This window comes from Chiloscyllium plagiosum, chromosome 27 (assembly GCF_004010195.1).
Source record: "Chiloscyllium plagiosum isolate BGI_BamShark_2017 chromosome 27, ASM401019v2, whole genome shotgun sequence".
Taxonomy (NCBI): domain Eukaryota; kingdom Metazoa; phylum Chordata; class Chondrichthyes; order Orectolobiformes; family Hemiscylliidae; genus Chiloscyllium; species Chiloscyllium plagiosum.
In genome coordinates this window covers 40065958-40079444 of record NC_057736.1, presented here as the reverse complement: position 1 = coordinate 40079444, position 13487 = coordinate 40065958, and the positions used below count along the sequence as shown (strand labels likewise).

General features: G+C 44.0%; 1 protein-coding gene across 4 annotated transcripts in view; it reads left to right on the top strand.

Annotated features, from left to right (window-relative positions):
- The window catches only part of LOC122563736 (ephrin type-A receptor 7-like), a 593437-nt gene that overhangs the window by 304873 nt on the left and 275077 nt on the right, over window positions 1–13487 (top strand). For 3 of the 4 annotated variants that reach the window (XM_043717892.1, XM_043717890.1, XM_043717894.1), the window contains exon 5: window positions 12759–13094. The exons of the other annotated variant lie outside the window; for it this stretch is intronic. In XM_043717892.1, coding sequence (XP_043573827.1) covers window positions 12759–13094 — 336 coding nt within the window. The remainder of the gene's footprint in view (window positions 1–12758; window positions 13095–13487) is intronic. 4 annotated transcript variants of the gene reach the window in all.

The following is a 13487-nucleotide window of genomic DNA, read 5'->3' as shown; positions in this document are numbered from 1 at the left end:
AACATGGGAGCACGCAGTTGGAAAATCTTAATATGATTGTAGAAAGTCAAATAGTTTAATGAAAAGGATATCAGGTTTGCATATTGTTAAGCTGAGAATACCTACTGGCTTCTTTAACGTTTGATCAAAATGAATACAATGCTTTGATATAAAACACATTTATTAGCTTAATATCATACTGGGTCCACTTTTGTTTATCATTTATATCAATGATTTAGATGAGAATGTCGGAGACATGGTTAGTAAGTTTGCAGATGACACCAAAATTGGTGATAAAGTAGACAGTGAAGAAGGTTATCTAAAATTACAAAAAAATCTTGATCAATTGGGTCGATGGGCTGAGGAGTGGTAGATGGCGTTTAATTTGGAAAACTATGAGGAACACAGACAAGCACAGGACTTAAACAATTAATGGTAGGGGCCTGGGTAGTGTTGTAGAGCAGAGAGCCCTAGAGGTTGAGGTATGAAAGTCTTTGAAATTCGCACCACAGGTAGACAGGTTTGTTAAGAAGGTGTTCAGCATACTTACCTTTATTGCTCAGACCTTTGAGGGTAGGAATTGGGATGTTGTATTAAGGTTGTACAGGATGTTGGTGAAGCTTGTTCTGGAGTACAGTGTGCAGTTCTCCCTTTTTATGAGAAGGATATTATTAAACTGGAGAGAGTTCAGGAAAGATTTACCAGGATGCTGCTGGGAATACAGATTTGAGATACAGAAATAGACTGGACAGGCTGTGACTTTTTTCGCTAGAGGTTGAGAGGTGACCTTATTGAGGTTTATAAAATCATGAGGGGGCATATTTCCCTGTGGTGGGGGAGTTCAAAGCCAGGGGGCATATTTTTAAGGTGGGAGGAGAAAGATTGAAAAAGGACACAATGGGCAACATTTTTCTCAGAGAGTGGTTCGTGTGTGGTATAAACTGCCAGAGAAAGTGATGGATGCGGGTACAGTTACAATATTTAAAAGACATTTGGGTGAATTCATGAATAGGAAATGTTTGGAGGGGGATGTGGGCCAAGTACAGGCAGGCGGGATGAATTCAGTGCACACAGCACCAGTTCACTAATCGATGGTGAGAATCCCTGGACTAGGTTTCGGGCACCCCATTATGATTGTGAAAGGTTCCCAAGCTGCAAAAGGTCCCCCAATATTGATCCTATTCTGAATCTGGTATTTATGCACTGCCTTGCCACCTCCTGAGTACTTTCCTCTAGTATCTCTTTGTGAAAAAGAGCAGGTCAAGGTGTTGCTGCAAAACAGCCCAGTGCCCAAACCAACACAAGGTTATTGTAGTTACCTGCCAGCCAAAGTCTTTCTACACTCCTAAGCCTGTTTTTCACATTTTTTTTCTTTCAATTGCATATTGTCATGTCCAATTAACATTTAATGAGTAATGAGCAATCTAGTTTGGATTTAATTTATGCACCTAAAACTACACTCCACCTCTTGATATCTTCAGAACAGAAGATCAAGATCTTGCCATCAACAGGATTTTCCGAACACTGCCCACCACACCCACTTAGCCTCCAACTAAATCTTTTACTTCCTTCTTAACAATACCACTTTCATTGTTTGAAAGTTAGTTTTCCTTTGGATTCTGTGTCAGTGGCCTGGCAGGTCATTCATGGCTCAGTACAGTTGGGGAAGCACTCCTTTATTTTACAGGGATCTGTTGTTATATTCAGTGGTTATTAAGCTAAGGGTCACAGACAGCCACTTTGATACCTGCTCTGAAAGAAAACGTGCATAATGTAAGTGTGTGGTTAGGATGCTGGGAGGGTAGAGTTCCAGATAGATAAAGTGTCAGGTGGGTAGGGGTAAAGTGCCAAGTATATAGGGTGCCAGGTATGTAGAATATTAAGCAGGTAGTCTGACAGGTGGGTGGTGTGCCATCATGCCAGGGTGCAAGGTGGAAAGTGGGGGTGGGATAAATGACAGAGTGTGTCGGGTAAGTTGGTATGGGTGATGTAGGTCTGCTTGAGATGGGGTGACGGAAGGGTATTGGGTCTAGTGATACGGGAAGGGATGCTATATCCTAGGGCTTGGAGCAGGGTGTCAGGTTCAGTAGAGGGGCTTGTTGGGGGGAAGAGGGGAGGGTGTTGTGTGAGGGGGATGGGTGTGGGGGAGTTAGCCTGTGGGAGTTGAGGGAGTGTCAGTTCCCAAAGGTAAAGGGGGGGGTTTCAGATCCAGTAACAGGGACTGTTGGGCCCTGGGGCTAAAGTGGTGGTTTAGTGTCTTCAGCGCAGAAGGGTGAGGGTTAGTTCCTGTGGATAGAAATGGGGTGATCACGTCTCAGGGATAGATTGGGGTGTTAGATCCTGGGCGACAAAAAGATGCAGTAATTGGGTCAGGGTTTGGGATGGGCAGAAAGGGCCATGGATGCAGTCCTGGGGCGGAGGGATGGTCAGTTGGGGTTTCAGTTGAAGACTTCTGATAGTTTAACATTTTCTGAATAACTATTTACTTAACCACAGTGGAATTCTCCAACTCAAGTGGAGTCTCTTGGAGGGTGTTCAAGCATGGGGCAACTATCAACTGGAATTTTCAATTTCCTGGGAACTCCTGTGGAGTCTACTTCCTCAGGGATTCTGCAGGCTCTCGATGCACAACTCCCCTCCCTGCTGGAATAATGGCTTCTGGCCATTGGAAAATCCAGATGTGACCCTCCCATTGGAATCATGGAGCCTCAGTTCTACTTTGGCGTTCACAGTAAATGCAAGGAGCAAATTACCGCAGATGCTGCAGTCGGTACTGAAAACAAAAATTGCTGGAGATGACAGCAGATCGGGCAGCATCCATGAAGAGAGAGCAAGCTAATGTTATGCGGCTAGATAACTGATGAACCGGGATCTAGATTCGAAACATTAGCTTGCTCTCTCTCTCTCTCTCTCTCTCTCTGTGTGGATGGTGCCAGACCTGCTGTGACCTCCAGCAGTTTTTGTTACCATACAAGGGAGCTCTGCTACTCAAGACTGCAAATAACTTTGATTCTTTTTGATTTTCTTGATTCCTCTTACAACCTCGTTATAAATGATCAAAAGACTTACTTGAGCATTTCCAAATGCTGTAAAAAAAAACATTTGTTCCTGTTTTCCTCTAAATTATAAGGAACATTTGTCATTTTAATTAACCACAATGTTCTACCCTGGCCGTTGAAGTGATCTCTGTTGCAGTACTATACCTGTGATTATCAATGACAGTGCAAGCGGGTGACCCAGGAAAATTATATGTCAGTAACATCTTATTCTGGTGATCTTTTGTGATAGTTTTCGCCCAGTTGCACCGCCTTATAAAAATCGGAACCTGTTCAAGAAAGTACAGAAGTCAATTACAAAAACGATGACAAAAAAAAGACTGCCTTATTAATCCTCAATTGGCTTCCACTCTGGTGTCTTGCACTCCCTTTTGCCTGGGTGTAACATTGTGTCATCTCTGCGCAGATGCTGGCTGCATTATTGACCTGCTTGGTAACAGAGACAAGCCACCAGATGGCATTTCAAAATTCAATCTCTTCACCATTTTGTCGCTGGAATAGTTACTTGCGTATTTATTCAAGGGTCCCTGGTCAACCTGAAATATATTCTTTCTGCGTTAGCAATCACAACGCTTTAGGGAGCAATAATTGCTTATTTTTGCTTCAAGAGTGTCTTTGTGAAAATAGCTAAACATGTGTAATTTAAATTCCTCAGACTTCAAACCTTCCCTGTACTTTGACCCCATCCACAACTCTTCCTGATACATTGATGGTGAAATTGACACTACTTCCTGCTCTCATCTGGAATTGGAAAAATTCTTCAGTTTTGCTTTCAATTTCCATGCTTGTCTCACCTTCACCTCAGAATCTTTCCTTCCCTTCCATTTTTACACACAAGTTGTATACTGCTATCCACTACAAATCTATCGACTCCCATTGTTGGCTCGAATATACCTCCCCCTGCATCCTGCTGCTTGTAACATCTTTTGTTTCTTCCTCCCAGTTTCTCTGTCTTTTTTCACATCTGTTCCGATGATGCCATCCTCAACATGGGTGCCTCCAACCTGACCTTTTTCTTCTTTAACCAGATATTCCTGCCACTCATAGTCAACAGGGCCATTAACTGGGTCTGACCCATCTCCCGCACTTCTGACCTCATCACATCCCCTCCTCCCCAAATAACAATAGGGTTTCATTGTCCTCACTTTCTAACCTATCAGTCTCAATATTCAAAAGATCATCCTCTACCACTTCCAGCCGGATACCACCTCCAAACACATCTTCCTCTTCCCTCCACTGCCAACATTCTTCGGGGACCTTTCACTCCATGGTACCATGGTCCACTCTTCCATTACTCCTACACTTCCTCATGTGGTACCTTTCCATATAGAAGACGTAATACTTTGACCTCTGTCCTCACTGTCCAAGAACTCAAAAAATGCATTCAGCGTTTTACTTGTAGTTCTTTCAATCTAGTCTACTGTATTCACTGCTCATTCACTGGCAAGAGCAATTTCATACTGGGTGACCACCTTTGAGAACACCTTGGTTCTGTCCACGAATATGATCTCGGTCTTCCAGTCATGATTTGGAGAAGTCAAATCTAGACTCAAAAGCTAGTGCTTCCAAATAAACCAGTCACTTGCCATTTCAATAAACTATTTCACTCCCACGTTAACATGTCCCCTTCTGGGCCTGGTTCAGTGCTCCAACAAACTTCACTACAAACTGGAAAAACTGCACCTCACTTTCCACTTAGACACTTCACTGCCTTCAGGACTCAAGACTAAATTCAATAAAAACAGTAAGGGCTGGAGAAACTCATTAGCTATGGAAAGACAGAGGAACAGAGTTAATGGAGGCTAAAACTGAAAAATAACTGGGAAAGGGTGGTATTTCTGTTGATGAATAGAATACGTGAGATGGTGTCTAGAGAGAGAGAGAGAGAGAAAAGGAATTGGCACAAGCAACAATATTGCTGATGATGATCCAAAAGAGAGAAAATTGCTGGGTAGGGTGCTAATGAGAAGGCTAAATGGTTGCATATTGGTTACCTGTGCTGGGAGCAACCATTACACAAAAAGACCTATGGACATGAGCAAGAGAACACATAGATGGGGGTGTTCACATTCTGAAATTGTTAAATTCAACAGTGAGTCCTGTAAAGTACCCAAGTGGAAGATGAGGTGCTGTTCTTCAAGCTTTCACTGAGCTTCATGAGAGCACTGCAGCAGGCCTGAGACAGATGTTGGTGTGGGAACACGGCGATGTGTTGAAATAGCAGGCAACTGGAAGCTCGGGGTCATTTCTAGAGATGAAGTGGAGATTTTCGGCAAAGCAGTCACCCAGTCTGTGTTTCACCTCCCCAGTGTAGAGGAAACCACATTATGAGTAGTGAATACAGTCAGACCAGATTGAGTGAGGTGCACTGCTTCACCTGGAAGGTGTCCGTGGGGCTTTGAGTAGTGAGGAGGGAGGAAGTAACTGTTGCATTCTCTGCGTTTGCTTGGTAAAGTACCGTGGGTCTGCGGGTGACGTTGGGAGTGGAGGAGAAGTTGACCAAGGTGTCCTGGAGAGAATGGTTCCTGTCAAAGGCTGACTAGGGTGGGGAGGGGAATATGTCTCTGGTGGTGGCATCCTACTGGAGGCAGTGGAAATGGCTACTAATGATCCTCTGGATATGAATGCTGGTGGGATGGTAGGTGAGGACAAGGGGGACCCGATCTTTGATGTGGAAGGGAAGAGAAGGGGTGAGGGCTAAGGTGTAGGAAATAGGTCGGACGTCGCTGAGGGCTCTGTCAGACCTGCAGTATTTCTCCAGGGTTCTCTGTTTTTATTTCATATCGCTGGCAACTGCAATATTTACTTTTTACCTCCCTGTGCCTTGTTAATATGAAAGTACCAACTTCTGTTGTGCTTGCTGTATTATATGAATGGGTAGGCCATGGGCAGGACTGACTGAAGAACATCAGACTGGGTTGATTTGCTATTGATGCAGATATATGTGTAATAACAGCCAATGTTACAAATTGTCACAGATTGTGTGCAAGTGTGTGTACATTACGCCTATCAAGCTCAGTGGGATTTATGATGGGATCTTTCACAAAAATCAGTTGACCTCAACAATATTGACTTCAGATTATGAGGCAAAGATTGTAGAGAAGAGTAAAATATTTATTGCATTTATAAATATTTCACTTCCTTACAGTCTAGCTGTTTATCATGAAGAACAAATATTAATCCCTTTGTACTGCGGTGGTTTTTATTTAATTTAATCAGCAAGTTATTAAATAAAATATTAACTGGACTGCTGCATGTCAGTCATCTACATGTCAACAATTCAAGCAGCCTTTGTTCTATTTGCTCCTAGGATGTTGGCATTAGTCACAGGGAGAACATTTATTGCTCAGCTTGAATTGTCCTTGAGACCGTGGTGGATGTGGCTTTCTTGAACTGCTGTAGTCTTTGTGGTGCAGATGCTGACATGGTCTTATTAATGAAGGAGTTTCCAGGTTTTAACCCAGTGACTATGAAGGAACTGCAATATATTTTAGAATGAGACGTAACATGGAGGGGAACTTACAGACGTGCCATACCCATGTGCCTGATGCCCTTGTCCTTCTGAATGACCGAGGTTGTAGGCTTGGTATTTACTGCGGAAGGGGTAATGGCAAATTGCTGCAGTGCTTCTTGTTGTTGGTACATGCTACTGCCACTTAGTGAGTATTCGAGATGGAGTGCCAATTAATTAGACTGCTTTCACTGGATGGTATTGAGCTTCTTAACCGGGACAGAACCCTTCCTAGTTTAAAGGGTCTAGCCTTGATATCAATGGTACATGGCAATTTGGAAGCTATTCAACTAAAGCTGATACACATTTGTTAAACTACAAGTTTTACATATTCATAATGACTGATTGTTTACACATTCCGTGGTCTCCAGGACCATCTTCAGAGCATTTGAGCAAGCCTCTCTATTCATTGCAGCAATAAATCCTTTTTCAAAAGATTCCTTTACATCTTCTTTTTATCTGTGGCTGCGCCACATGTAGGGCCCTTCCCCTCTCCCCAGCGCTGATGAAGGGTCTTGACTTGAAACGTTGACTCTCCCTCTCCTCTGATGCTGCCTGACCTGCTGTGCTTTATCCAGCTCCCCACTTTATCCACTCTGACTTTCCAGCATCTGCAGTTGTCATTATCTCCAATACCAGGTTTTGGCCAATTTAATTCTTTCTGAATTGCATCACTGCTTTGTCAAACGTTCCTTCTCGCCTTCTCTGGCCCCACCTAAGCCATGTTTGAACAAGTGCAAGTTATTGTCTGAGGTGTTAACTCTGACTCCCTTATCAACCTCTAATGTTAGAACAGAGAAGGCATTTTCCTGGTTTTAATGAGGAGGTCCCTTTATTTTCTCACAGTTCCAGCATAGTTGAAAATTGACGTGTAGACTTCAGCAAATCTGTATCTCGAGTAAATTTCCCCTGCTGCCTCATGGTCTCAAACCCACAATACAGTTCTTAAGTTAGAGTACTATTTCTCCTTCAATGTTCCATTCCACCAGCAAGAGACAATCTGAGTGCACAGGACTCAACCGCAAGCACACGAAAGAAAGACCAAAGTGATTAATACTATAGCAAGCTCGGCGATACATTGGCCTATAGACTATTGTTTGAGCTGGGCCCATCTGAACAGGTGGAGAATATTTCATCACACCCCTGACTTGTGCCTTGTAAATGTACACAGAACTCGAGTAGTCAGAAAGTGGGCTACTCGGCACAGAATTCCAACCCCTGACCTGTGCCTGTAGCCCCAGTGTCCATGTGGCAGGTACAGTTGAAATCTCTGCTCTGGGTATTCTTGATGAGGATTCTGCAATGGTGATGCTATAGAGTATTAAAGGGAGGTGATTAGATTCTCTCTTGTTCAAGATATTTTAGCCAAGCTTTTTTTTTATCCTGCCATTACTCTTCCCCTTTCCCCATGTTCAATTAGGGTATTTGTTTAAAATTCACATCTGTCAGCACTGTATGTTTGTGCCACTGAAGGTATAAGAAGGGGTGATGATGATGTGTGACATCAGATGCTGTGTCCCCTAAACAGAAGTGCAAGGTTTGAGTGTGCTGTAATAGTGAGACTGGAGGCTGCGTGCCAGGAACGGACTGGAAGACTGAAGTTAATGTGCGGGTAATGGAAGAGTGAGGCTTCATATGGCCCATGTTGAAGTGAGGTGATCAGTTCCAACAGGTTTAGTAGATTTCATGTGGTTTGGCTAAGTCTGTATGTGTTCAGAGAATTCCTTTCATTGGATGTCACTAGATAAAAAATTAAAAGACATCTCAGGTTAAAGATGTTGGTCCCAAACACCTTTAGCTGTGATTTGGCCAATAAGATGAATGTGAGAGTCTGCAGCATCAATGGGGAATGGTGTTGGGGAAACCTGTACATCTCTGGGTCCATTTTTCATTGCCCTTGCCTCATGCAATCAGGATATCTGTTGTCTGAGCCTCATTAGGTACCCACTCACCCACACCCAATCCAACTATCCCTCCCTCTCTGAAAAACCCCTGAGCAGCTTTCTGAATCTATATGTGAAGGGCATCAATCTTGCAGCTTCCTGCACTTTCCTGTCCTGAATCTTCTGACAGGACCCAATTTATCACCTCTCCGGGCTGGTTAGCCTCAAGAGGACTGGCATTCAGTGTTCCTCTGGGTGCCATGTCTCCCAGGATAAGCAGCGTGAGGAGTCCCCAGTCCATAATGAGAGGGGAGTGTAGCAAGCTCAAAAGCCACAATTGAAGTCAACACCAGACATTGATCTAAATGATTCTTGATGAAGGACTGTGGAGAAATCAGGGTAGATGTGACTATTCTCCAAACATTGATAGTTAAGGCAAGATTACATAGAAGTGTTCAGTATCATTCGGAATGTGATGCGAATCATTCTCACTGGGAGAATGTCAACAGCCAGAAATACAGGTTTAAGATAATTGGTGAAAGAACTTAAGGGGATGAGGCAAATTGTGTTTTGTGCAGTGAGCTGTTACAATCTGACAAATGAATTGAGTTCAAAATGGGAATAAGCAGATTAAGAAGTAGTTTCATGAGAGAGCTGGATATTTGTCAAAAATGGAAAGCTTGTAAGGATTTGGTGAAAGAACAACGGACTGGGAATAATTTGATCACTCCCTTGAAGATCCAGTAAAGGGAGACTGGGCTGATTGGCTGCTTACACTGCTGTGCAATTCTATGGATGTTTCCATTGTATTCTGATCAAGAGTTAGCAGGATCTGCTGAAGATGCTCAGCCCCATTTGTGTTAATGGGTCTGAATTAATTTAAATCTAATCCAGCTATTTTAAGAAATCAATTCTCACTATTAAAATTGGAGAGCAGCATCTGCCTCTGTACTGAATTATACAGTTCACCAGGGATTTCCAGCCTATCCGCAACTGATTGAAACTCCAGTGCCTGCAGTGTGGCGCCCGTATACATTCAGTTCCCATGTCATGTTACATGCTTTATTGAAAGTCAGATCACTTTTAATTTTACTGCATGCTTATGCAGATCTTCTTTTCCTCCACTGAGGTCCTTAGTACCTCTGTTATCTTCTTTCACACATGCTCCTTCCAGAGATTGAGTAAATAAAGATCCTACTTGTGAGACTCTCTCTCTCTCTCTCTCTCTGTCTCTCTGCCAGAATGTTTCTTGGCTTGGATACTTTGCAGCTTGTGGGAGCTTGAGTAAATAAAGATCCTACTTGTGAGACACTCTCTCTCTCTCTCTCTCTCTCTCTCTCTCTCTCTGTCTCTCTGCCAGAATGTTTCTTGGCTTGGATACTTTGCAGCTTGTGGGAGCTCTGGTTAGACATCCTCCTGCAGGAGTGTTTAGCTGACCTGATTCTGAAGAAAGGTCACTGGATCTGAAACACTGATTCTGCTTTCGCTCCACGGATGCTGACAGACCTGCTGAGTTCCATAGAATCCCTACAGTGTGGAAACAGGCCCTTTGGCCCAACTCTCAGATCCTCAGAGTATCCCACCCAGACCCACTCCCTTAACCTATTACTCTATTTTTCTTTGTGCACAGTATACTGGCTGCGGCCCAGCCAGCCAGCTCAGCGTCAGTCCCCTGAACTGAGGAGATCCTCAATCCTCTATTAATTTTTTTTTCTTTTTCCTTTTACTTTACCCCCACACTATCGCCTAACTGTGGTAGTGCTTATATTTTACCCAGCGCCCATGATGTGCATGTGCAAGTGTGAGACACAGTGAGAGACACAAGGTGTACAAATCTTTATTCAGTTTCCCCACCAGGGAGAAAGTAAACACCCGAGTGGCCAGTGACAAGCAATGCCCTTCTCATCAAAGGGCAATGCTGTGTGATCAATAAGTGAAGGGGAGGACAGGGGTTAAATCAAAAACCTATTACTCTACATTTACCCCTGACTAATCCACCTAAGTTGCACATCCCTGGATACTATGGGCAATTTAGCATGGCCAATTCACCTGACCTGCACATCATTGGTCTATGGGAGGAAACGGGGGCACCCGGAGGAAACCCACGCAGACATGGGGAGAATGTGCAAACTCCACACAGACCGTCACCTGAGGCTGGAATCAAACCCGGGTCCTGGTGCTGGGAGGCAGCAGTGCTAACCACTGAACCACCATGATGAGTTTCTCCAGCAATTTCTGCTTTTGTTTCAGCATCCACAGTTCTTTGTTTTGTCTCATTGTTCACCTGGCATTCTGCCTCCAACTGTCCCAACACCCCATGCTCCTATCATTGATTTCCCAACATGTCTGTCATTATGAGCTCCAACAATCAGATAGCAAACTGAGGATCTTCCTTACTCAATTCCTCACTCTCAATCAAGCATCATTTATGGCAGTAGTGGTATGGTGGCTCAGTGGTTTAGCACTGCTGCCTCACACTAGTCAGAAGTGAGGACTGCAGATGCTGGAAACCAGAGTCCAGATTAGAGTGGTGCTGGAAAAGCATAGCAGGTCAGGCGGCCTCCATTCCTGATGAAGGGCTTTTGCCCGAAATATCGATTTTCCTGCTCCTCTGATGCTGCCTGACCTGCTGTGCTTTTCCAGCACCACTCTAATCTAGACCTGCTGCCTCACAGTGCCAGGGACCTAAGTTCAGTTCCAGCTTCAGGCAACTGTCTGTGTGGAGTTTGAACATTCTCTGAGTGTCTGTGTGGGTTTCCTCCCACAATCCAAAGTTGTGCAGGTTAGGTGGGTTGGCCATGTTAAATTGTGCAGGTTAGGTGGATCAGCCATGGGAAACACAGGATAGGGGGGTAGATCTAGGTGGGATGCTCTTCAGAGATTTGGTGTAAACTTGATTGACTGAATGGCCTGCTTTCATACTGCAGGGATTTTATGATTTATTGCCTGTAAATAAACAAAATGTCCAACACAAATTCTGAAGTAAAAGTAACCTTTAATACTATTGTCTCAGTGCTCACCTTGTGAGATGGCTATAGTGTGGTGGAAAAAAGCACCAACACAATCCACACACTGCTGAAGGGCATGCTTGCTTTACCCCATAGTGATATCATGGCACAATTCATAATTGGCAACCCATGGGCAACCAAGACACTGCATGAAGAGAGATTGAGACGTAAGGATTAGCATTCCGGATGATCTAAGGATTTATCTTTCATTCATTCCTGGAGATTCTAAGGCCAAAGCGGAGAGTGGGCAGTTCCGTGTGTGAAATTTAAAGGCTTGAATCACTCTTTAATTCCCCAAGACTTGTCCCAATTGAGTATATGTTTCTAGCTATTAAAAATTTGGCAACTCAGAATGGGAAGCTTTTTTAATCACCATGGCAGTGAAAATGGAAAAATTAATTAGGTCCTCAAAGCACTACCATCCGAAATAAACCTGTTTCCTGCTTCTCCGTGGAAGGCAACACCTTAAGAGAGGGAGCCATTTATAATACAATTCTTGGTCTACAGCACCCAGATTTCAGTGAAAATTCCTCACTTGGTTACTGGTTATGTCTGCATTTTGAAATCATGCACACTGATCCATTTTCGGTTTTCCACCTGACAAGCTATTTCGATGGTTACATTATCAGCTTCCTTCCTGCAGAAGTATTTGTTACGTTGGTTAAGGATTTAAGATTGACAGCAAATCGCACTATATTTATTTTACATCTTGCTCTTTAATTTGCAGTGGGATCCCAATCAATAAAACTACAGTGAACTGAGTATCAAACATGCAGTTGGAGGTGATGGAAGGGTGATGGATAGGGTGTCATGGTGGATCAGTGGTTAGCATTGCTGCATCACAGCACCAGGGACCCGGGTTCAATTCCAACCTCGGCAGACTGGCTGTGTGGAGTTTGCACATTGTCACCGTGTATGTGTGCATTTCCACTGGGTGCTCCAGTTTCCTCCCACAGTCCAAAGATGTGCAAAGTCACATGACACCAGGTTATAGTCCATCAGGTTTATTTAAAATCACATGCTTTCGGGGCACTGCTCCTTCACCAGGTGAAGTCCAAGGATGTGCAGGTTAGGTGGTTTGGCCATGCTAAATTGCCCCGTAATGTGCAGACTGGTGGATATGCCATGGTAAAAACCCCATTGGGATTATAGGGATGGGGAGGAATGCTCTTCAGAGGGTCAGTGCACACTCGATGGGCCGAATGGCCTCTTGCTGCACTGCTGTGATTCTGTGAATTGCTAAAACGGCAAGTGCAATAGAGAAAGAATCTCTTTGTGCTCCTGCACTTGACGCTGTTGCTCTGTTTCGTTCCCCCCACAGAACCCCCAACTGCTCCGCAAACTCTCGGCTACAGTACCAGGCAGTCGGCAGTGCTCTTAGACTGGAAGCCCCCTGAGGACAGTGGGGGTCGGACAGATGTCATGTACAACGCTCTGTGCAGTACCTGTGCGGTGACCCTCCAGACGTGTGGGCCGTGTGACAGCCGCATTGAGTTTGTCCCCCAGCAGCTGGGATTGGTTGATACGGCCGTTACTGTGGTTAACCTGTTGCCATACATCAACTATACCTTCAGGGTGGAGGCTGTGAACGGAGTCTCGGACCTGAGTCCTGCTCCGCGGATGTACGTGGAGATTACAGTGGCCATAAGCCAAGGAGGTAAGTGCCAGTGCTTTCTGATTTTCAATTGAGCAGGACTTCTTGAAGTCTCCCAAGCTCCTACTTACTTATCTATTCATAGTTGATTGTAGGATGTTACACTGTATTCCAATCAAGATTACCATGTACCAAGTTCCATTAATGTCCAGACCTGCTTCTCTTGATTGTTGAGGGGGGTGCTTTGTGCGTTAGGTTAGTAGTGGTCATCAGTATGTCCTCAAATCTTTTGTGATGTCTCATTTTAATAGCGCTGTATAAATCAGAAACTCACCCCCCATTCCATGGAGTTACGACAAAAATTTAGATGGTAAAATAAAATATCCCCATTTATATGATTTTCTAATCCAGGTTGACAGAAAACACAGAGCAGATTAAGAATTGCTATGTGTTACA